General features: G+C 57.5%; 1 protein-coding gene across 1 annotated transcript in view; it reads right to left on the bottom strand.

Annotated features, from left to right (window-relative positions):
* Nucleotides 1–593: 593 nt before the first annotated feature.
* Nucleotides 594–23,410, bottom strand: part of NTN1 (netrin 1) — an 88,589-nt gene continuing 65,772 nt past the window's right edge. Inside the window, exons 3-6 of the mRNA XM_066565714.1 lie at nt 22,656–22,805; nt 20,520–20,573; nt 10,834–10,908; nt 594–4,761 (exon numbers count right to left, since the gene is read on the bottom strand). Of these exons, the coding sequence (XP_066421811.1) occupies nt 4,433–4,761; nt 10,834–10,908; nt 20,520–20,573; nt 22,656–22,805 (608 nt within the window). The 3' untranslated portion in view covers nt 594–4,432. The remainder of the gene's footprint in view (nt 4,762–10,833; nt 10,909–20,519; nt 20,574–22,655; nt 22,806–23,410) is intronic.

Genomic DNA, 23,410 nt, shown 5'->3' with positions numbered 1-23,410 from the left:
CCCTGGATGGGGCTGGGGGAGCTGAGGGAGCCCTGCAGGGTGGGCAGGAAGGGCCAGCACTGGATGGGGCTGGGGGAGCTGATGGAGCCCTGAGCCCTGCAGGGTGGGCTGGAAGGGCCAGCACTGGATGGGGCTGGGGGAGCTGAGGGAGCCCTGAGCCCTGCAGGGTGGGCTGGAAGGGCCAGCACTGCTCAGCAGCCCCTGGATGGGACAGAAATGGGGCCAGAGCGGGGCTGGCAGCTGTTCTGACTCCAGCCTTTGGCTGTCCCCAGCTGTCCCCAGCTCCAGGCAGGGTCCCCAGGTTTTGGCTCTGTCCCACTGCAGGGCACAGCTGAGCCCACAGGGCTGCTGGGGACCCCCCTGCCACCCACCCGCGGTGACACCGCTGTCCCCAAGGCCAGTGGCCACTGCCTGGAGGTGCTGGGCAGGGACAGGGCTGGGACTGCCAGTCCAGAATAGCTGTGCCACCTCAGCCCTGCCCGGGGACACTGACAGAGCCAGGGGTGGAGGGGACACCATCATCTCCCTGCCCAGCTCCTTGTCCCACAGGCTCACGGAGCAATGGGCTGGGAAAAAGCAGAAATTCCTGGAGATTTTTACAGTTTACAAGAGTTTATTCAACTGGTTTCTGACTTTAGTCCTACCGAGGGGGTGCTGAACAGTTACAAGCTCCTTCAGGTCAATTACAGCCAATCTAACGAACAAACAAACAAAAGGGGAAAAAAAAAGGAAAAAAAAAGAAACAACTCGGAAAAACAATAAGAAAATCCACAACTTTTTCATGTGTCATTAAATATATTCATATATAATAACCATAATATATTAGTATGCATTGTAAAGAAACATCGCCCAAAGCAGTCTGCCATGGTCATAACTAAACAACATTTACAGTTCAAGATATTAACAGAAATAATAAAAAAATAAAAAAAAACAACCAAAAAAAACGAAACAAAACCAAAACCAAAATAAAACAACCCCAAAAGGAACACAGGTTTGTGAGGGGGTGAGGTGGGGGCGGGAGGGGCACGGACACACGGACAAACAGAAACGAGACCAAGCCACTTCTGTGGGGTGCTACGGTCGGTGATGATTGTTTTGGCATTTCAGCTGCTCTCCAAAGCCTCCCTGCAGGCACCACAGCCCCTTCCCTGTGCCCTGGGGGTGCCACTCCTGTCCCATGGGTCCCTGCTGGTCAGAAGGGGGTCGGTGTCCCAGAGCTGCCCCTGGCTGGGCAGGTGCTGAGGGGGCCTCCTGTCCCTCTGGGGGAGCAGCACAGGGGCCCTCATGGAGATGTACTTCTGGAGATGTCCTGGGGGTGTCCTGGGGGTGTCCTCCTAGGGGTGTCCTCCTGGGGGTGTCCTCATGGGGGTGTCCTCATGGAGGTGTCCTGGGGGTGTCCTGGGGGTGTCCTCATGGGGGTGTCCTGGGGGTGTCCTGGGGGTGTCCTCATGGGGGTGTCCTGGGGGTGTCCTGGGGGTGTCCTCATGGGGGTGTCCTCCTGGAGATGTCCTGGGGGTGTCCTCATGGAGATGTCCTGGAGCAGGGGTGCTGCAGGGAGGAGCTGCCCCTCTGGAGCCTGAAATGGGGCTGCTGTGCCCTCCCAGCCGAGGCTGCTCCAGCTGCGCCAGTTCCAGCAGGCCAGGGTTACTGGGAGCACATGAAGGGCACTGGGGCCATGGATGGAGTGCAGGTTGGTTTGCCTGGGCTGATGGAAAGCACAAAACTCCAGCAGGGATGGAGGGACAGGTCTGGGGGCTTCCCTCCTGTGCCAGCATCCAGGCTGCTGTGCCAGCTCATTTCTCTCTGAGGCCCCAGGCTGTGCCAGGGCCGTGGGATCAGGGGCTGGGGGCCTTCCAGGAGCAGTGGGAGCAGGGAAGGGGCTGCAGGGTGTCCCTGGGGGTTTGGGGTGTCCAAGCTGTGCTGGGAGAGTGCTGTGCTTTACAAGGGTGGAAACTGGGAGTGAGCCTTGGGTGTCCAGGTGTGCTATGGGCAGTTCCCGGGTCCCCAGGTGCCCTGGCCTTTCCTTCCTGCTCTCCACGTGGAGAACTGGCTTTGGGTTGGATTCTGTTACCTTCAGGCACCATTTGAGGGCTGGGGACATCCCAGCTGCCTGGGATGTGCTGTCCCCACCCTGGCAGCAGCTGATGGTGACTGCAGGAGAGCATCCAAGCCCCGTTTCAGGGCTTTAAGCCTCCATTTGGACACTTAAGGTCAGATTTTATCCCTCAGAACCTGGTGGCTTCACTTCCCTTGGCTGCAAAACCCTCAGCTCTCCTTGAGCTCTGAGATAAGGAAAACCAGGTCCAGTTTGGGAAAGGGGAGAAAACACAGACTTGGTGGGGGAAGCTGCTTGATGTCCAGGGTGGGATTTTTCTCCTCATACCCAGATTAATTTTGGGGGCCTTGTGGTGGCAGGGGAGGCTCAGCAGAGCTGGGTCCCTCCGGGTGGTGTCTCCAGCAGCCCCGGGAGCCTCCTCTTTGTACCTATTTACATGGCTGCCCTGCTTTATGGTGGTTTATGTCATTATATAAATATTGTCAATTGCTATAAAACAAGGCAAAACCACTGGAAAATGTCATAAAAGAGATGTTTCCAAGTTTCCTAAAAGGAAAAATAGCAGGGAGGTTTTGCTTTTCATAGCGACTAATGTTTGCTTCTCCTCCAGGTACCGTCCTGCCCTCCCTGCCTTCCTGCCCAGCCATTCCTGCTCTCCCTGCATGAGGTGGAATTGGAAATCCCCATTCCCCAGGGGCTGATGTGCCAGGGGAGCAGCCTGGCACGGGGAGAGCAGCCTGGCACGGGGGGAGCAGCCTGGCATGGGCTCACAGCTCCCAATCCAGTCCTGCCCACAGGGTGCCCCAGGGGAGGATGCTCCGGTCTGAGGTGAGGCAGCCTCCACTGGGCTCAGTGCATTCATGAATGGAAATTGGGAATTTTAAATTGGCTGGATGCCCCCCCCAGCAGAGGGAGGAGAGCTCCAGGTGGGTCACACCTTGCTCCTGGCTGAGACCCCTTCCCTGTGTGGGCTCTGCACTGGCCCCGTGCCCAAGGGGACAGTCCCTGGCACCCTCTGCTCCCCGCTTTGTCTCCAAGACCTTCACAGGGATGTCAGGGGCTGCAGCTCCAGAGGGAGTGAGGGCAGAGCTGCTCTGGGTTTGGGAGTGAAACCAGTGACCAGCCAGGACCCTGGTGTCCCCTGCAGGGATTTTCTACCTTCTGAGGGTTCCTGGTGTGCTGACAGCAGCAGAGGGCACCGAGCCCATGGAGGAGGTTCAGAGGTGGCCACAGTGGAGATTCAAGGACTGAGACTGGCAGGATCTTCAGGGCACTTTGTGGGAGCTGGATGCCAACTCATTTTTTGTCAGGTCTGGGTGTTTCCTTGGGGATCCTGGTTATAGACTCCTTGTAAGTGCGTGGCTGGAGGGGGACAGGGTGCCCTGTGGGCTCTCACTCCTTCAGTGTGTTGGGGCAGCATCCTCAGGGCTGGGGGCTGAGCACGGAGCCATTCCCAGAGTTATGCACAGCAGGAAATCCCCCACCAGCAGTGTCCCCTCTTGGCTGTGCCTACAGTGGACCCAGAGCATCATCACAGCCCCAGGCACCCCAGGCGGTGGCCATGGCTGTGGGATACCAAAGCCCCCCAGGACCCCCTGGGCTGATCCTAGGGTCTGTCCTCAGCAAAAGTCTCGGTTTAGTTTCCTCTACAAGAGCTCTCTCAGTCAGCCTAAGTTGCAAGTACGTGTTTTGGGGATGGGGAGTTAATTTCCAGCGGTGCTGTTGATTAGTTTCTTACGGGGTGGATGTGCCCATGCCGTGCTTTGGAGGCAGCAGATGTTGGCAGCTGGAAGGCAGTTTGGTGTCTCTGAGTTCTTCAGCAACGGGGCAGGAGGGAGCTGGGGGGCCCCAAGTGCTGCACGCCTGCACCCCACTCGTGGGCTCTGTCTGTGTGTGCAGTCAGGTTTTGTTGGGTTTTGTTGGGTTTTGTTGGACCCTCTTGGGCTTTGTTAGGTTCTGTTGTGTCCTGTTGGGTTCTGTTGGGTTTTGATGGGTTTTGTTGACTTCTGTTGAGTTCTGTTGGGTCCTGTTGGGTTTTGATGGGTTTTGTTGAGTTCTGCTGGGTTTTGTTGAGTTCTGTTGGGTTTTGTTTGGTCCTATTGGGTTTTGTTGGGTTTTGTTGAGTTCTGTTGAGTTCTGTTGGGTTTTGTTGAGTTCTGTTGGGTTTTGTTTGGTCCTATTGGGTCCTGTTGGGTTCTGTTGAGTCCTGTTGGGTTTCGTTTCCCCTGGAATATGAGGTGCAAGCCCAGCACCCCCAGCCATGGTCGCTGCCCCCCGTCCCCCCAGCCCGCCCTGGCAGCTGGCCCCTGCCCGCCCCAGCTCTACACAAAGCAGCATGCACAGTCAGTCTCTCCCTCTCCTCCTCCTCCTCCTCCTTTAGGCTTTCTTACACTTCCCCTTCTTCTCCCGCTGCTGGAACTTCCGGAGCCGCCGGGCCCACGTGTCCCGCCACTGGATCACCAGGCTGGTTTTGTCCGCAATGATGCCGCTCTGGTCGGGAGAGTCCTCGTTGTTGCCCAGCAGCAAATACTTCTTCATGGGCTTGATCTTGGGGCACTTGCAGGCGATGTCCTTGGAGTGGATCCACAGGGTCTGGTCGCCGCGCCGGATGCGGTTGCTGCCCTGCTTGTAGACGGAGATGATGTTCACCGTGAACTTCCACCAGTCCGCGTTCTTCTCTGCTTTCAGGACGTGGATCTGGACAGCTGGAGAAAAACAACACACAGGCAAGAGAGGAGAAGGTGTTATTGCTTGGGCTGGTGAGCAGAAAATGAGCTTCAAGCCTTACCTAATGGGCTGTGTAAGGAGGAGGGATTTTGCAGCAGCCAGGGGGTGTGGACGCCCCAAAACGCTGTCCCCAGGCAACCCCCTAAGAACAGGAGCAGCCACTGCTGCATCTGAGGGCCCAGCAGAGCTTCCAAGAGCACCACAGGCTTGGGAGATGCTCTCCAGCTCTGCGCCTGGCAGAGTCACTGAAACATCTCTGCAAGGGCTGGGTGGCAGCTCCGGGCTCCAGGGAGATGTCCTGGTGTCCTGGCGGAGCACTGGGAGAGCTCCAGCTCCCACAGCCAGAGGGAGTGGGAGCACAGCCCTGATCCCTGCACAAGGTGACACTGATGATGGTGATGGTGAGGAGGATTATGATGATTTCCCATGGCTGATGCTGTGTAACCCCCTCTGTAGCCATGGCCTGAGGACACCTCAGCCCTTGCTCTTTCCTGGGCTAAAAATCAGCTCCCAGGAAATGCGTTGCCCAGGCAGGGCCTGCCCAGCCCTCCTGGCTCTGTTTCCAGCTGTGGGTGAGGAATCCCCACCAGGAGAGACCCAGGGAAGCCCCAGGTGAGGGTGGCCTGGCTGGAAGAGCAGCAGGAGCCAGGCCCTGCACAGGCTGGTGCAGCACCACCACAAAGAGCTTTTTTAGCCAAATCACGGAACTTTTCCCTTTTCCCCGCTGTTCCCTCCATGCCCTGGGAGCTGTAAACCCCTGCCCAGTCACCTGCCTGTCTCAGCTGCCCCAGTGGGACAGGTCCTGTTTGTATAAATTAACAGAGGGAGAAGAAACTCCCAGAAACCTCAGGGAAAACTCTGCTGTCACTTGCCTTGTAACAGTCCCGTTTTCTCCCCTGGGTTGGTGGTGGAGGAGCATCCCCCTGTCTCTAAAACCAAGTGATTCCAGGCTCTGGGAGGAAGCAGAGCTCTGCAGCCCAGCACAGCTTTTTAACACGTTGCAAAATATATGGGGTATTTTTTTTTCAGAGCGTGTCATGGAGGCCAGATGCTTTTATTAAAAAAAAAAAGGGAAAAGGGAAAAAAAAAGGAAAAAAAAAGGAAAAAAAACAACCCTAAGCTCTGACCATGTATTTCCCTGTCTGGTGTGAAGGTAACAAAATGTGAAGAGTAGCCAATTTTTATTTTTTGGAAACAAATCTTTCCAAAAAAGCTTAAACCTTTGACCTGCCTGGGTCCACACTGACAAAATGGAGAAAATGAATGAAAAGGAACTGGAGAGAGGTGGTTACAGGAAACTCTGCTCTAAAACACACAGTCTGTATTTTTTTTAATGTCAAGGCCCCTGTCTCTTATTTTTTCCCTTTTTATTAATGAAGTGGAAGGAGTGAAAGCTTTGAGGAAGGCTTGGCTGGGGCAGGCACAGCTGCCTGCCCTGACAGCCGGATTTCTGCCCACAGCTTCGTGTCCAGGACGCTCGGTTCCTCCTGAGCTCAGTTCCTCCCGAGCTCCAGGGGTGTTTGTCTGGCTGTTCCAGTGCTGAGGGGGGACCAGCATCTCCCAGGGGACACAGGACATGCAGAGAGGCAGAAATGGGCCAGGATGAATTTTTGAAGGACCAAGGCTGGATTTAAACACTCCCTTCTCATGCAGGAGGTTTCAGTCCTGTCCTGATTTGGGGCTCTGGCTCAGCTGTGCCCCCCAGTGCAGAGCTGGCTTTGGGGTTTGGTGCTGCCCTTCAGCTGCCCTCTCCTGGGACAGGCTGGGCTTTGTGCTGAGCTGCTCTCCCCTGGCTGATGTTCCACTGAACCCCTGCTCAGGCTGTCCCTGTCTCTGCATCCCTGGCAAAACCCCTGGGGCAGCAGATGGAGGGAGGTGACAGGGGATGATGGTTCCTCCTGGGGATGGTGCTGCCCTTGCTGTGGTCCCCTGGGAGCAGGAGAACAAAATCAAAGGAGCTGCAGCTTCCACTGCTCCAGCTGGAGCTGGTGACACTGGTTTCAGTGAGGATGGGCTCTGGTTCACACTGGTCACACTGGTTTCAGTGAGGATGGGCTCTGGTTCACACTGGTGACACTGGTTTCACTGATGGGCTCTGGTTCACACTGGTCACACTGGTTTCAGTGAGGATGGGCTCTGGTCCAGGCTGGTTTCAGCAAACTTCCAGAGATGCAGGGATTGTTCTCCAGGTTCATTTCCCTGCAGCCTGCTCTGCTCCCCAGGGAGCTCTCAGGCAGCAAAGGGGCCTGGGGAGCAGGGGGACAGCAGGGGGACAGCTGGGGCACAGCTAGGGGACAGCAGGGGCACAGCTGGGGCACAGCTGGGGGACAGCAGGGGCACAGCTGGGGCCTGGTGAGGGCAGGGGCTGCCCAGGAACCTAATCCCACCTGACACTGACACTCCTGACCCACCAATCCCACGTGGATGGTGCCTTCCAGCCCTCACCACAGTTTGGTGCTTTGCCAGAAGAAGGTGACAGAGTGGTCCCCGGGCTGGGGGAGGAGAGGGAGGGTCCCTGGTCCCCTCCTGCATGCCCAGAGCTCAGGGATGCTCCTGGCTCCTCGAGGCCTGGCTGGGAGCCTCCAGCCACAAGAAAGCCCCAAAGGCTGGAAGCTGGAGATGAAAGCCCAGGGGTGGATGGTTTGATGTTAATAAAAACAAAACCCAGCCCAAAGCCTCAAAACAGCATTTGAGGGCAGCTGCTGAAGGCTGAAAGCACAGCAGTGCCTTGCAGCATTCAGAGATCGTGAGTCAGGGCCCCAGACTCCTGAGGCTGCCATGAAAACAGGGAGGTTGGGGAAAACCTAATTATTTAATTACTTTTTATATTTACATTCGGGGTTTGTTTGTGATAAATCTCCCGAGTTCAAGGCCTCCCCTGCTGAGGCTGACTCAGGGCTGGGCTGCAGGGCCAAACCTGTGCATGCTGTGGTGGAATCCTGGAGCATCCCACACATCCCCTGCACAGACCTGTCTGTGGGAGTTTGGGAACCATGGCTGGGCTGGCCCCGGTAAGATCCCAAGGACAGAGCACCTGGAGGGTATTTCACCTGGCCAGGTGGGAGGGGACAGCCCTGGCAGGCCCAGATGTCCCAGTCCAAGGCAGGGCTCTCCAAAGGCCTGGCTCCCCTCTCACTGCACACACAAGTGGACTGGGGTCCATGTGGATTCTATTCCAACCAGCAGCAAAAGGTGACCCCGACACCATCTGGCTTTGGGAATGTAAAGGGCTGGCTCCTCGCTGCAGCAAAGTGTTAAAATGGGATTTTTTTCCCCCCCTTTTTTTCAGTTTTTAATTTATTTGGCGGCGGCTTTGCCTCGCTCCAGTTGCCAATTTCCTACTGGTTTAATATTGGAGATTTATGATCCCTAATCCTTGGGTGTGCCCTGCTGCTGGGGGACCCTCGCTGCCCTGGCTCTCTCCCTCAGCACGTGGCTGCAGCAGGGACTGCTCAGCCCCAGGAATGGGATTTCTCCCCCTTCCCAGCAGTGCAAGGGGCTCTGAGTGCCAGGGCTGGTGCTTCCCCCCTGCCCTGGGTTTTTTTGGGGATTCAGGTTTTTCTCCCCCTCCCTCCCTCTTTTCAAGCTGCCTTTTGAAAACACATTTTGCTTTTTTCCAGCAGCCCCTGCCAAGCTCCTCTCGACAAAGGGGGTGACTAAGAGAAGGCTCCACTGAAGGAAGGATTTTTTTACTTTTTTTTTCCAAGAAAGGGCAAAGTGAGCAGATGATCTCACCTTTCGGATGAGGATTCTCTTCCTCAGCCCCATTCCCTGCCCAGTGCTGGGATGGGAATGCAGGGCCAGCCCGGGACCACAGTGCTGGTACAAAACTGTTCCAGCATCACCCGTGCAGGATCAGCCCTGCTGCAGCACAGGCAGCTCAGCACCAGGGGCTAAATGGAGATTTAAAAGCTCCAGGTTTCCTTTACCACAGTCACACCCACAGAGAGCTGGAACACCCCCAAAATCGGGCAGAAAATGTGGCCCTGAGGGAGTACAGGACGTTCACATCTCACCTGGACCAGCATCACCTGCTCTCATCAGATAACCCCCTCTCCTTCTGGGAGTCCCCACCCTCGCTGGGTTCAGCCGGAATCCCTTCTGCTTCCCCGGGATTTGAGTGCCCGCACCCCAGCAAACCCCTCCTCTCTCCTCCTTTTCCGCGAGCTGGGCGGCCCTGCGCTCCCCCACGCAGCCAAAAAATCCCAGAAAAGGCTTTGCTGCCTCCCCCTCCCCGAATCTCCCGCCCGCCCTCCCCCGTCCTGTCGCACTCCAAATATTTGCACCCAAACCCATCTCGCGGGGAAAAAGCCCAAATTAAACTAAAAAGGAGAAAAACCACAAACCCGACAAAAACAAACAGATACGAAAAATAAATAAGGGAAAATATCCCCTTTGAAAGGCTGAATGAAGCGGGGAGCTAAAAAGCCCCATTGAGGAGCGGGCGGATGATAGCTCCGATTGAGCCCGCGGGAGAAGGAACTCTGTTCAAGCTAATTAGGGCCTTTTAGGACATTCAGCCCAGCGGTGCCAGCAGAACGGTGAGGAAAAGAGCCTCCTAATTGGCTTCCTGCTGGGGTGTCAGTCCCAAAGTCTTTATTATCCCTCCCTGCACCTTTTCAACCCTTTCTTCCCTCCCTGGCCCTGGTGAAAGCCTGGGCTGCCCCGGCACCGCTCACCCCGCTGCCTCTGCAGCGCGGTTTGTTCTCAAAAAAGAAAATTGCCGTGGCTGTGGGGCTGGCTGGGGCTGTGGGGGACCCTTCCATGGCCAGGAGGGTGGGGTGGGAGCACCCCAGTGCCAGCACTGGGACAGTGTCCCTGCACCTGAACCAGCCCAAGCACACGGCTCTGGCTCGCTGGTGAAGCTGCAGGAGCGATGCTGAGTGAGAAGAGAAGGGAAAAGCTCATTGCAGCTCCCCTAATCCCTGCTCCAGGGGCACCTCGTCTCTATTCATTGGGATCTCCTGCCTGAGACCCCTCTTGAGCCACCCACACCTCCCCAGGATCTGCTGCAGCCCACAGGGCAGCCCTACACAGAACCGGCTGTGAGTGCCACCCAGAATTCCAACAGAACTGGGTGTGAATGTCACCCAAACCTCCAACAGATCCGGGTGTGAGTGTCACCCAAAATTCCAACAGAATTGAGTGTGAGAGTCACCCAAAATTCAAATAGAATTGAGTGTGAGTGTCACCCAAAATTCCAACAGAACTGAGTGTGAGTGTCACCCAAACCTCCAATAGAACCGTGAGTGCCACCCAAAATTCCAACAGATCCAGGTGGGAGTGTCACCCAAACCTCCAACAGATCCGGGTGTGAGTGTCACCCAAAATCCCAACAGAATTGAGTGTGAGAGTCACCCAAAATTCAAATAGAATTGAGTATGTCACCCAAAATTCCAACAGAACTGAGTGTGAGTGTCACCCAAACCTCCAATAGAACTGTGAGTGCCACCCAAAATTCCAACAGATCCAGGTGTGTCACCCAAAATTCCAATAGAACTGAGTGTGAGTGTCACCCAAACCTCCAACAGATCCGAGTGTGAGTGCTACACAAAATTCCAAGATTTGGTTGTAATGTCACTCAAACCTCCATCACCCAAACCTCCAACAGAACCCAACGTGAGCTGTCCCAGGGCTGCACCACCCTCTGAAGTCTCCTGGGAATTATGGGGATTGGATACAGGTGACGGGGAACTGCTTGCTGCTCATCCCCACAATTTAAAATATTTAAAATATTTTCAAATATTCAAATGCCGTGGCGATATAACAGCACTGTGAGAGGGGACATGGTGTCATCATAACCAGAAGACACTGGAAAACACTTGGAAAACGTGAGTCTCCTGCAGGTGCTGGGACAACCCCCAAACGAGGGTCCACACTTGGGTGTGCTCATCCCAAGGGACACAGGGCATCGCTGCCCCTCCACACCTGGCAAGGTTTGGCGCTCCCACACCTGCACGCAGCCAGCACGGCTGTGACCCTGGGGACACCCCCTGGGGACACTCCTGCCCCGCATGCCCATGGCTCATCCCTGCACAGGGGACACTCACCATAGTCCTTCTTACAGTACTTCTTCATGTTGATCTTCAGCTTCCCCTTGGAGGCTTTGCAGTACGAGTCGCAATCTGCGGGGGGAGAGGGGGAGGGCAAGAAAACATTAACAAAACAAATTAGCCTGAAAATGCAGAAAGCGCTGGGGGAAGGGGAGCGGCTCCGAGCCGCGGGCTGCCGTGAATAAGCAGCGTGCCTGTGATATCCATCTGCCGGGATGGGGCCATTGAGAAACCCTTCCTTTCTAAAGAAAGCTGCTCACAAAGGAGCCCGGCCTCCTCCGCCTCCCCCGGCCCGGCTTCCCCGGCCGCCTCTGTCTTCCTGGGAGACCCGGGGGCCTCCCTTATTGTGCCACCCAGAGCTTTTGAGAGCCACACAAATTCCCGCTGTTCTGCAGCTCCCACTGGAGCCTGCCCGGAGCCCACAGAGGCCCCATTGTCACCCCTAACCCGGGCCGGTGTCAGCCTTTGGCATTCATTGCCGGCAGATTCGGGCCGGGGTCAGCCCGCCACAATGCGGGTCACGGAGGAAATTAGCAGCCCATGAAGCATTAGCAAAGCCTTTTGGTGTCCACTCTACTGAAGTGTGCAAATAAAATACCCCAGGGGGAACATTTCATTTCTAATGGGCCCCCACTGCTGGGACACGCTGGCCTGGCCCGGGCGGCCGGCGGGAGCCTGGCACGGGCCCATGGCACTGCCACCACTGCTGGCCGTGGGCCACGGGCCACTGGCAGGGCCCTGGAGCTGCAGGGACACCGAGCCCTGCCCTGGGAGCTGCAGGGACACCGAGCCCTGCCCTGGAGCCTGCAGGGACACCGAGCCCTGTCCTGGGAGCTGCAGGGACACCGAGCCCTGCCCTAGAGCCTGCAGGGACACCGAGCCCTGCCCTAGAGCCTGCAGGGACACCGAGCCCTGCCCTGGAGCCTGCAGGGACACCGAGCCCTGCCCTGGAGCCTGCAGGGACACCGAGCCCTGTCCTGGGAGCTGCAGGGACACCGAGCCCTGTCCTGGGAGCTGCAGGGACACCGAGCCCTGCCCTAGAGCCTGCAGGGACACCGAGCCCTGTCCTGGGAGCTGCAGGGACACCGAGCCCTGTCCTGGGAGCTGCAGGGACACCGAGCCCTGCCCTGGGAGCTGCAGGGACACCGAGCCCTGCCCCGGGAGCTGCAGGGACACCGAGCCCTGCCCTGGAGCCTGCAGGGACACCGAGCCCTGTCCTGGGAGCTGCAGGGACACCGAGCCCTGTCCTGGGAGCTGCAGGGACACCGAATCCTGCCCTGGAGCCTGCAGGGACACCGAGCCCTGCCCTGGAGCTGCAGGGACACCGAGCCCTGCCCCGGGAGCTGCAGGGACACCGAGCCCTGCCCTGGGAGCTGCTGGCCCTGCAGCAGGTGGGCAGTGCCCTCTGGTCACTGCTGGGCACAGCTCCGTGGCACCAGGGCTGTGCTGGTGTGGCTGCAGAGGGGCCGGGCCATGCCAGCTGCAGGCCTGGGGTGGGCTCGTGGACGTGCTGCCCGTGCCCATCCACAGCTCCTCAGCACCCACAGAATGCCCTGATCCAGGGAGAAGGGATGGAGGAGGCCTTGGCACAGGCACAGCCTTGGAGGCCTCCATCTCTCCCAGCACTGTCTTTCCTTCCCCAGCCACTGCTGGGGCATGGATGGGGAACCTGCTGAGGTACCCCAGGGGGCTGTGGGGAAGGTGACAATGCTGCTGACATGCCATGGCCAGCTCACACTGGGTGCCAAGACCATGAGGAACCCCCTCAGCACCAACCCCTGTGACCCCTGTGTGCCCCAGCCCCTCTCATGTGGCCATGCACTGTCCCCATGGCTCCCTGCTGCTGCTGCTCCTCAGGAGACACCCTCAGGCAAACCAGGCTTCCTGCTCTTCCAGCATGACCCAGCCAGGCCCAAACCCAAACCCAAACCCTATGATCTTCCCCCTGCCAGAGCCCCAGCTGAGATCTGTGCCCAGCTACAGCCTGGCCAAGGCCCCTCCAAACCCTGATGCCTGAGGGCTTCCAGCTACTCGTGCCCCCCATTTGTTTTTCTCATCTGACAGGAGACACACGATGTGAGACTCTTGCACAATTTGTCCCCAAATGTTTATGTGACAAACCTCAGGAGTGCCAAGGCTTGTGCTGCCTGGCTGTGCCAGAGGCTCCTTGTCCTGCAGGTCCTTCTCTCCCCTCTCCATGAGGCTGCAGCCTGGGACATCCTGCCCGTGGGAGGTGATGCCAGAGCCCAGCCACAAGCCAGGCTGGGAATTCCCAGAGCTGCCTGAGGGACACCCTTCTGCTCTGGGGGTCAGTGTCCAGCTCCTGTCCTGCAGGAGTGATGAGGGGGCAGCAGGATGGGCCCAGCTCCCTGTCCCGCTGTGCTGCACAAGTGTCCCTTGCCCAGGGGGCAGAGCAGGGCTTGGTGCTCACACTGCTGCTGTCCTGCCCTTCCTGCTGGCCCTGCTCTGAACAGACCCAGGACCGTCTGAGCCCCTCTCAGCCCATGTCCAGCCCAGCCACCCTTGTGAAGCACCCAGCCCCTGGTGCAGGACAATCCCATGGTGACATCCCAGCCTTTCCTGCGGGCTTGCTCAGCTGCACAAATATTCCAGTGCAAATCCCGGTTCCAGAGCCACGAGCCCAAACACAGCCAGCCCTGGGTGGGTTTTGGGCCAGCCCTGCATCCTGCATGCCCCGGGCCGGGGGAGCAGCAGCTCCCCGCGATGAGCAGAGCAGGAGGGACGGGAGAGGCGCTGGAGCCGCTGGCTCGCAGGGGGAGCAGGTGGCGGTGGCTGCTTCGTGTCGCTCGCAGCTCAGTAAAACGTGTCAGCACAGCCTTCAGCAGCTTTGCAGCTCAGCCCATCCCCTCGACAGAGCTAATTCTCTGGCTGGGCAGGGACTTTTCACAGCTAAACACCTTCTTTGTTTAACTTAATTTCTTTCTTTCTTTCTTTCTTTCTTTCTTTCTTTCTTTCTTTCTTTCTTTCTTTCTTTCTTTCTTTCTTTCTTTCTTTCTTTCTTTCTTTCTTTCTTTCTTTCTTTCTTTCTTTCTTTCTTTCTTTCTTTCTTTCTTTCTTTCTTTCTTTCTTTCTTTCTTTCTTTCTTTCTTTCTTTCTTTCTTTCTTTCTTTCTTTCTTTCTCTTTCTTTCTTTCTTCTTCTTTTATTTTTTTTCTTTCTTTGCAGAAAGTTGAATTTTGTTCTGTTTAAACATCTTTGGTTTGGGGGTTGTCTGGGGTTGCTGTGATGAGGCTGAGAGCTGCAGGGTGCTGAGTGCCCATCCCGTGATTTGTTCCTGGATCCCATGATTTGTTCATGGATCCCATGATTTGTTCATGGATCCTGTGATTTGTTCATGGATCCCATGATTTGTTCATGGATCTCATGATTTATTCGTGGATCCCGTGATTTGTACATGGATCCCATGATTTGTTCATCGATCCCGTGATTTGTTCATGGATCCCGCTCTGCCCATGGCGCTGATGCTGCGGGGCTGGGCAGGAGGGAGGTGCTGGCAGCAGAGCTGTGGGTGCTGAGTGCCCATCCCATGATTTGTTCATGGATCCTGTGATTTGTTCATGGATCCCGTGATTTGTTCATGGATCCCATGATTCGTTCATGGATCCTGTGATTTGTTCATGGATCCCATGATTCGTTCATGGATCCTGTGATTTGTTCATGGATCCCATGACTTGTTCATGGATCCCGTGATTTGTTCATGGATCCCATGATTTGTTCATGGATCCTGTGATTTGTTCATGGATCCCATGATTTGTTCATGGATCCTGTGATTTGTTCATGGATCCCGTGATTTGTTCATGGATCCTGTGATTTGTTCATGGATCCCATGATTTGTTCATGGATCCCATGATTTGTTCATGGATCCTGTGATTTGTTCATGGATCCTGTGATTTGTTCATGGATCCCGCTCTGCCCAGGGCGCTGATGCTGCGGGGCTGGGCAGGAGGGAGGTGCTGGCAGCAGAGCTGTGGGTGCTGAGTGCTGCTGCAGGGAAGGCCCTGCATGCACCAGGCGCCTCTTGCTGCACTCCCAGCTCCAAGCTGAGCTCTGAGCCGCTGCAAAAGCCACATGTCAGGAACGGAAATTAAAGGCCCCTTGATTCTGACATGATAGAGCGATTAAAGCCACATTTCTTGGCCTGGGTACCTAACTGGAAATGCAGATATAAGGCTTAGATCCCCAAGGGGATTCAGATTTCTAATCCGAATTTATGCAGCTAAATTCCTATTGATTTCCCCCAGGTAGGGCCCTAAATGCCTTTGTGGGCTGTGATCCAGGGTGGAGGTGTTGTGGCTTAGGAGGGAGCCCTGGCCCTGACAGGCTGAGCCCAGCACTGGGGTGAGGGGCATTGTCCTGCCCTCCCTGCCAGGGCTGGGCTCTCTGGGGGCTCTGCAGGTGGGGTCTGGGTGTCCCCATCTCCTGCTGTCACTGGTGGGGATGTGCAGCCGGACTGAGACACTAAAGGAAGGTGCAGCCCCAAATAGCAAATCCTAAATCTGGGATTCTCTTACCAGAGAGAGCAGGACTGAGAACACGGGAGTGGGGTCTGCCTGGGGTCCCAGACACCCCCGGAGTGGGGCAGGGCAGACCAGCAGGGCTGCTTGGGTTTGCTGCAATGCAAGGGGAGGCTGTGCTGAACAGCTTTGGGGCTCCTGCCCTTTTCTCTCCCTCCCCAGAGTTCCTGGTCAGTTCTCTGTGCATGAGCTGCCCCTCACTGTCCCACCGGCTGAGGGGGGACTGTGACCACTCTGCCCAGGCAGAGGCACCTGCTGGGCATCAGAGCATCCTCTGCTCTGCAGAGCGGGCTGAGGAGCCTTGGCACCAGCACAGGAGCGCGGGGGCACCGAGGGCAGCCCTGCCCTGTGCCGGGCACAGCCCCCACGGCACGGAGCCGTGCCACTCCCCGGCAGGGCAGGGAAGGCGGGAGGAGTAATTTCCACTCGTATTCACGCGTTTGTTTTGGTGCTTTGCAGACCCAAACCTTCCCCTGGCACCCTGCTGCCATCCCTGGCAATGGACACACAAAACCTTTCCTGCGGGATGCCACCTTGGGAGCACCTTGGGAGCATCCCGAGCCCTGCCTGCAGCGGCTCCTCACAGCCAGCGTGTCCCGAGGGTGCTGCCCAGTGCCCCGTGCCAGGCTGGGACCTCGCTGCCTGTGCTGCGGGAGGGTCCCGAGCTCCCGGGCAGGCAGAGCCGGGAGCGCCGATCCCAGCGGATAACGGCCATTAACCTCTCCCTTGGAACAAGAAGGTGCAAATGAGCCCACAGTAGCCTCCTTTCTTCTGGCTGAGCAAGATTGATTGAAAAACAAATTGGCGCAAATAAAGCATGTAATTAGATTAAAGCCTCTCGCCTGGAGCGGCTGGAAAGCGGCAGGGAGGGATTCCCGGAGCCCGCAGCCCCTTCCACCTTCCACCTCCTCAGCCCCTTCCCATCTCCTCAGCTCCTTTCCGTCTTCCACCTCCGCAGCCCCTTCCACCTTCCACCTCCGCAGCCCCTTCCCATCTCCGCAGCCCCTTCCCATCTCCGCGACCCCTTCTTCTCACCGCTGCAGCCCCTTCTTCCCACCTCCTCAGCCCCTTCCACCTCCTCAGCCCCTTCCACCTCCGCAGCCCCAACCCCAGCGGTCCAGCAGGACCAGCAGCTCCAGGATGTGACCGGGCTGTCCCCCCACATCCCGGCAATGTCCTCGCAGGCTCCTCGGCCGCTCCGGTCCCGGCTGCCGTGCCTTTGGTCCCTCCCTGGCAGTTCTGGTCCCCGGCGCCACCGCAGGCAGCCCCCAGCGCCCGGGGGGAGTTCCCTGCCTGTCCCCGGCGCTGCCTCGGCCGGTTTGGGGATGGGGATGAACGGCCCGAGGGGTTTTTGGTGGTTCAGGACAGGCACATCCCCATGTTCCCGGGTCTAACGGGAGCAGGAGATGGCTGCTGGGGACAGTCCAGCTGTGCCGGACACCCACTGGAAACGCTGCACTGGAAAAGCCTGCGCTGGGAGCACTGCACTGGAAAACAAGCAGTGAACTGGAAAACACCTCACTGGAACATTCCCCACCAACACGGGCTTTCACAGCTCTTCCACACCTCTGTCCCCTGCTCAGCCCTCTCCCGGGGCTGGCTGCACATTTCCTGTCCTTTCCCGCAGGATTTATCCAGTGTTGAGCTGCACATTTCCTATCCCTTCCCATAAGATTTATCCAGTGTTGAGCCCCAGGACACGCTGGGGACGTGGGGTACAAATCCAGGGGTGCCCTGCCAAGAGCCACTGCCAACACTGAAATACATTCCTAGGAAAACGCTTGTCCCGGGGAGCCAAGCACCCCATAAATCCCTGCCTGACAGCACCTCCCAGCCCAGGGGGAAAATCACAGTTTTCTGTTCAGCAGAGATGCAGAAACAGGGAGCTGGTGCTGGGACAAGAGCTTCGTGTCTCCAGGGGGAATCAGCCTCTGGAAATGGCCCAGGGTGGGGAGAGGGAACTTGTCAGTCCTGACTCTGAATCTCGAGGCTTGCCTGTGGTGGGATGTGGGGATAAAGGGTTGCAGGGATAAAGGGATGTGGAGACGAAAGAATAAGGGGGTGCAGGAATGGAGGGGTTTAGACGGAGGGAGTGGGGTGCAGGGACGTGGGGTTGGAGGGATGCAGGGATGTGGGGTTGGAGGGATGCAGGGATGTGGGGTTGGAGGGATGCAGGGATGTGGGGCTGGAGGGATGCAGGGATGTGGGGTTGGAGGGATGCAGGGATGTGGGGTTGGAGGGATGCAGGGATGTGGGGCTGGAGGGATGCAGGGATGTGGGGCTGGAGGGATGCAGGGATTTGGGGCTGGAGGGATGCAGGGATTTGGGGCTGGAGGGATGCAGGGAAGGAGGAATGCATGGATGTGGAACTGCAGGAAGCCCAGCACTGGGATGATGAGAGCACAGTGCCGTTGTGCATGAAGTTTATCCGAATTTCAGCAGTTTTGGGGGTTGTTTTAGGTTTTTTCCTTCAGACTTTCTGAGCTGTTTTGAAGCGACCAGGAGCTCGCTCACTGGAAGCCCCTCTCCCCCATTGTGCTCCCAGCCATTCACTGGGATCACCATGAGAAACCTTTCAGAGGGAGCTGGATGCCGCTGATCAATCCATCACTCAATCAATCACGCAGCCAATCCATCACCTCGCTTACAGCTGGGACAAGGCAGAGAAAGCCCGGGCAGGGCTGAATGAATTCCTCCTTTGGATGGGCACAAAGCTGGAGACTCCCAGGCCGAGCCCGGATTTACCCCGGGCTGAATGAAATGAGGATTTCCCCTCCCGCCTGCGCCGCAGGGAGCTGGGCAGGGCTTTGTTCCCAGGCTCGGGATGCTCCCGGCTCTCGACGGCTGACACAGCCAAGGGCTCGGGCTTTTCTCCCTGTCAGTGCTGAAACAAGCTCCAGCTCACCAGGGAGGGCGGTTTCCCCGCTCCTGGTTCTTGGGGAGGATTCAGGCTGAGATTTGGGTACCACAGCACGCAGCCAGCTCTGCCTCGGGTCTCCTCTGCCCTCAGGGAAAGCTGCAACCTGCAGCCAGAGCTGCTCTGGGTCTGGGAGGGCCAGGGAGCCCTCAGAGCTGGCTTTTCCCTTTCCTGCACTTACATCCAGCCTCTTCCCCACCAGCCAGGAACAAAAGGGCCCAAAACGACATTTGGAAGGGCCAGATCTGGTTTTGAAACTGCAGAGGTTGATTTCCAGGGGAAAACCATGGGGAGCTGCATCAATCCAATCACCTGGTTTTATTTAAGCCCCCTGGCTGAAATCATCCATTTCAGATAATCATTCCCCAGAAAATCTGGATTTGATTCAGATAAGACAAGGACTGACTGGCAGGTTTGTAAACCTCTGTAAAACCCCCCCCTGCTATTTTTGTTTGCCCTTTCACTGTGGTCTCTTCTGTCTGAGAGGGACCAAAAAAGCACCAGAAAAGCTCCTCTTGCCTGGCAGCAGAGATGAGGAGCAGCCCCTCCTCTTCCTCCAATCTCCCAGCATGGGAGAGCATGGATGCATTTCATCTAAACAATCCACTTTTGGCTGCTTTTCCCAAACTGATTGGGACCCCTGAGAGTAAAGCAGAGCCAGGCAGGACCCCCCACACCAGAGCTGACATTGTCCCACCCCTCATTCCAAGGCCAGCTTGGCCCGTGGTCTCTGCAATGGCTCAGGTTGTGCTGATGCCCCTCAGCTCTTGGCACTTTCTGTCCCTCGTGGCCACGAGCACAGGAAATGGGGCAGCACCTCTCCCACAACTGCCTGCACTCAAAGTCTCTCACTAATTGCTTTTCCCATCTTGTTTCCAAACCCTTTTCCTCCCATAGCATGGGAGCTCTGGCTCGCAGACACTGATTTAGGGATTTGTGAAAAACCCCCCAGATTTCAGCAGGGTGGGGGTGGGAGCTGAGAGATGCCAAGACACAGCACTGCTGGATGCTCCCTGTTGAGGAAAAGGGATGAAATATGGAGGGTTCAAGCTCCTTGGACAAAGCAGTGCTTAAAATCTCCAAAACAAAATCCCAGTGAGAAGAATTATGATGGGATTCTGGGCCTGATGGATTGCTCAGCTCGGCTCAGCCTTTGCTGGGCTTTCACTGGGAGAAGGCTCCTGGGGGGATGCCCGGGTCCCTGGTCACCCCTCTGGGCAGGGAATGGGGACATGTGGCCCTCCAGGGACACAGGGATCCACAAGGCACTGTGCAGGCATTTCCCATCCCTCCCAGACCATGCATAACCCACCCCAGCTTCCAGCCAGGGCTCCTGAGCTAAGGAAGGGCTCTGGCCCTGCTGGGATGTGCTCGGTTATCAGCTTCATGCAGTTCTCAGTTATCAGCTGGGCTTTAGAGCCTGAGCAGCCCCTCTCCCATGGCAGGCTGCAGGGGTCTGCTGTGTTTGCAGGGGTAAAAGCTGTCCCTTCAATCAGTCCCACACACCCCCTGGGACACCAACACTGGGACTGAAGATTCCAGGGCTGTCCCCTGCTCCTGGGCCTGGGTGACAATCCCTGCTACAGCACTCAACTCAGGGATCAATCCAAGGTGACATCTGTCACTTTTAGTCCAATGCCCTTAATTTATGAACTCTCCTGCACCGCTGGGACAGGAGTAAACAGCTTTTCCACCTCCTGTCCTTCAGAGCTGGGGCTCAAATACCCCGGGAAGCTCCAGGCAGCAGCCCAGGACAAGTCAGCCTTTGAGGGACCCTCTGGCTCCTGCTGCCATCCCCTGGGCAGCACCATCGGGGTCCCTCGATGGCACGGGGGGACAGCTGTGCTTCCACTCGGATCCAGCACTGGGTAATGCCCCTGCGCTCTCAGGTTCGGCAGGAAATCCTCCTGCACCTCCCTGCCCTCCGGGGAACAGCCGGCCCTCAGGATGCTGCCAGCCACGTGTTTCCAGCACGTTTGGGCATCAAAGGAAACCCCTGGTCCCGGTACGAGCAGCAGGATTTATGGCTTTGGTGCAATTTATCTCGAGGGAGGTGATTGCTGAGGAGACACTGAGCACCGAGACGCTCCAGAAGAAGGGAACGGAGCGAACGTACCTGCGAAGAAGGGAATGGAATGAACGTACCTGCGAAGAAGGGAATGGAATGAACGTACCTGCGAAGAAGGGAATGGAATGAACGGACCTGCGAAGAAGGGAATGGAATGAACGTACCTGCGGGCTCCTCGGCGCTGCTGGCGGCCGTGGTGGGCGGAGCAGCCGGGATCTCTGCGGGACAGCCGGGGCACAGGGGACACACAGGAGACAAAGGAGGAGGAAGGAGAAGTTATTGCAAACCCCAGAGCTGCTCCCTGCCCACGCTGCAGCTGCCCCTCCCAGCCGTGTGCGCCAGCGAGAGCCCCCAAACCAGTACAGCGGGAACTGGGGAACCGGGCGTCCCTCAAGGCTGTCACAAAGGGGGTTTGAACAAAACATTCTGGCTTTTGGCTGCGTGCTGCACGGTGCCCAGCCCCTGTCACTGGTGTCCCTGGGCTGTCCCCTGCAGCTGCTGCCACCAGCTCGGAGGCAGTGCTGGTACTCCCCTGGTGAGAGGCAGGGTGCAGGTTCAGCACTGCAGCTCTGCTGGGGTGCACGGGGTGCCTCCCGCATTTAAAGGAAACACAAACACATCTGGTGCCAATTCCCTGCTCCCTGGCTCTGATCTGGGGCCAGCTTTGCAGAGCTGGAACCACATCGTGCTCTGGAGACTTGTTCCCAGGCCTGGCTGTGTTTGCTGGGAGGGTGGACTGTGGATGGAGGGAGGGAGGGAGCTGCACGGTCCCAGCTGTGCAGGATGCTCCCTTTGGATGTCCTTCCTGCATTCCTGGAGTCCTGGGGGGGAACACCCACCAAGGCAGGGTTTGCTGGCGGTGTGGCAGCAGCTCGTAGGGCATCAGGTGATTTTTGGGGTGGCTCACCTTCATGCAATGGAACACAATACAAGCCACGGTGCATGGGCAGGCAGCACTGGGAGCCAGCATACCATCCCACAGCTGGGGGTGCTGGGGGTGCTCAGCCAGGCCTGACACAGACCCAAGGTGCTCTTTTCATGGCTACAAGTCCCTGGGAACAGGGAATTACCAGCAGCAGTAAATGAGGGAGTGGCTGTGCCCAGCCCCAAACCCTGGATGGGCCATGTTGAAATCCTGGGCCTGTATTTATAAATGCCATGAATCCTGAGGGAGCTGATGCAAGGAACAATTTACTCTCTGCTTTCCCCTGGCCCTGGGGAATGATTCATGATAAACCTTTGTGCACACTTGCTGCAGAGCAGACTGGAGCCACGGCTGGAGGTCCTGGGGACAGCGAGCCTCTGCTTTGGGCTCTTGCTGTCCCATTGCAACACGGGGAAAAATGAATCTCAAGTGGCCCCAAACCACCCTGGAATGTCTGTTTTCTTCAGCAGGAGAAGGTGGAGAAAGGGTCTCTGCCCCAGAATTTGGCAATGGCTGTGCTGGGGGGGCAATGGTGTGGGAACAGGCTGTGGGTCCCCAACAAAGGCTGGAATCTTTTAACCTTCACTTTTCTTGCTGGGCCTTTTTCTCCTTTTAGCATCAGGGAATCGCCCCTTAGGGGAGCAGTTCCTCCTTCCCATCCCTGGCACATTGATTTTGATGCTCTGTTTTGTTAGGGCAGGTGGGGATGTCCCACGAGGAGCATGAGCCACTGGAAGGTCCAAGAGCAGCAAACCCCACGGGCAGCAGAGAGGGGCACAGGACTGAACCCCACCTTCCCAGGCAGGGAGAGGGAGGGGATCCAGGTGTTTGCAGAGCCGAGGCTGCAGTGGAGGCGTTTTGGGAGCTGTACCTGCCTTGGGCAGGCAAATTGAAAAGCAAACCCAAGGAAGCCATGGCAGGGCTGTGTGAGTGCAAGAGCCCCTGCAGCAACCCAGGGGCTCTCAGATGTGATGGAAACTCAGTCAAAGGAGCAGCTGCTCTGGTCTGAGCTCTGTGCCAGTGCAGCACAGCCTGATTTTGGAGAAAAGAACGTGTTTGTAGTGATCTGCTTTAGCATCCAGCCCTGATGTGGCACCCCTGAATAAATGTGCTTTTGGAGCACCTCTGTTCCATGAAACCAAATGGAATTCCCAGCACACCTGGCTGTAGATGCACTCACAGACTCCCCCCAAGGAGGCAGGAGAGCTGCTGGAAGCCGCTGTGGGTTTTGGACCCCGTTTGGGCAGAGCAGAGGGGTCCCCAGGCAGCCCCCACCCCGAGCGCTGTGCGCTTCGGCACCGCCCAGCCCGGGCAGCAGCTCCGGCAGGTCTTTAAGGGTTAAAATCCCTACCCCACAGAAGGAAGATCCACCTACTTATGCAGGGGGCGATGGGGGAGCGGCTCTGCTGGTAGCCCTTGGCGCAGCGGTTGCAGGTGATGCCGGTGACGCCGTCCTTGCAGGGACACTGGCCCGTGGTCTGGTTGCAGGTCTGGCCGGCGGCACCCACGGGGTGACAGTCGCACTCTGCGGGGCACACACGGCAGCGGGGTCAGGGCAGGGCACGGGGGCGGTGCGGCACCGCTCCGTGCTCTCTGCGCTCCGGCAAAGCCCCGGAATGAGCCGCACCAGCCGTGGCGTTGGGCACAGGGGCTGGGGACAGCGCCGGAGAGGGGGTGGCCCTGTCACAGCCCCGCTGCGGGGACAGAAGTGCAGCCAGGATGACAAATCCTGGGAGGCAGCGTGGGGGTGCATCCCACGGACCCAGCTGCTCACCCCACCAGCGCTGGGACCAGGAGTCTGCAGGATTTAAAGGCAGGGGAGCGTCACCCACTGCCCCCAGCCAGCAGCCGCAAAGCCCGGGGGCGGTGGCAGGGCCGGTACAGAGGTGCAAAGCCAGCAGGGTCCCGCCACCCCTCAGCTCAGGCAGGAAGCAATCGAATCGCTCGGGAATTCATCCCACGTGCACTCCAAGAAAAATCAAAGCGGTCCTTTCAGAGCCCTCCCCGCCGAGCAGCATCCCTGGCAGCTGGCACTGCGGGCACAGGAAGGAAATGCCCTTGTGGGATGGGTGGATGGATGGATGGATGGATGGATGCAGGCGGGCTGAGGACCTGCTGTTCCCGGCCAGA

This window comes from Molothrus aeneus, chromosome 25, assembly GCF_037042795.1.
Source record: "Molothrus aeneus isolate 106 chromosome 25, BPBGC_Maene_1.0, whole genome shotgun sequence".
NCBI classification, from domain to species: Eukaryota; Metazoa; Chordata; class Aves; order Passeriformes; family Icteridae; genus Molothrus; species Molothrus aeneus.
The sequence above is the reverse complement of the archived record's forward strand: the minus strand, read 5'-3'. Positions and strand labels throughout refer to the sequence as shown.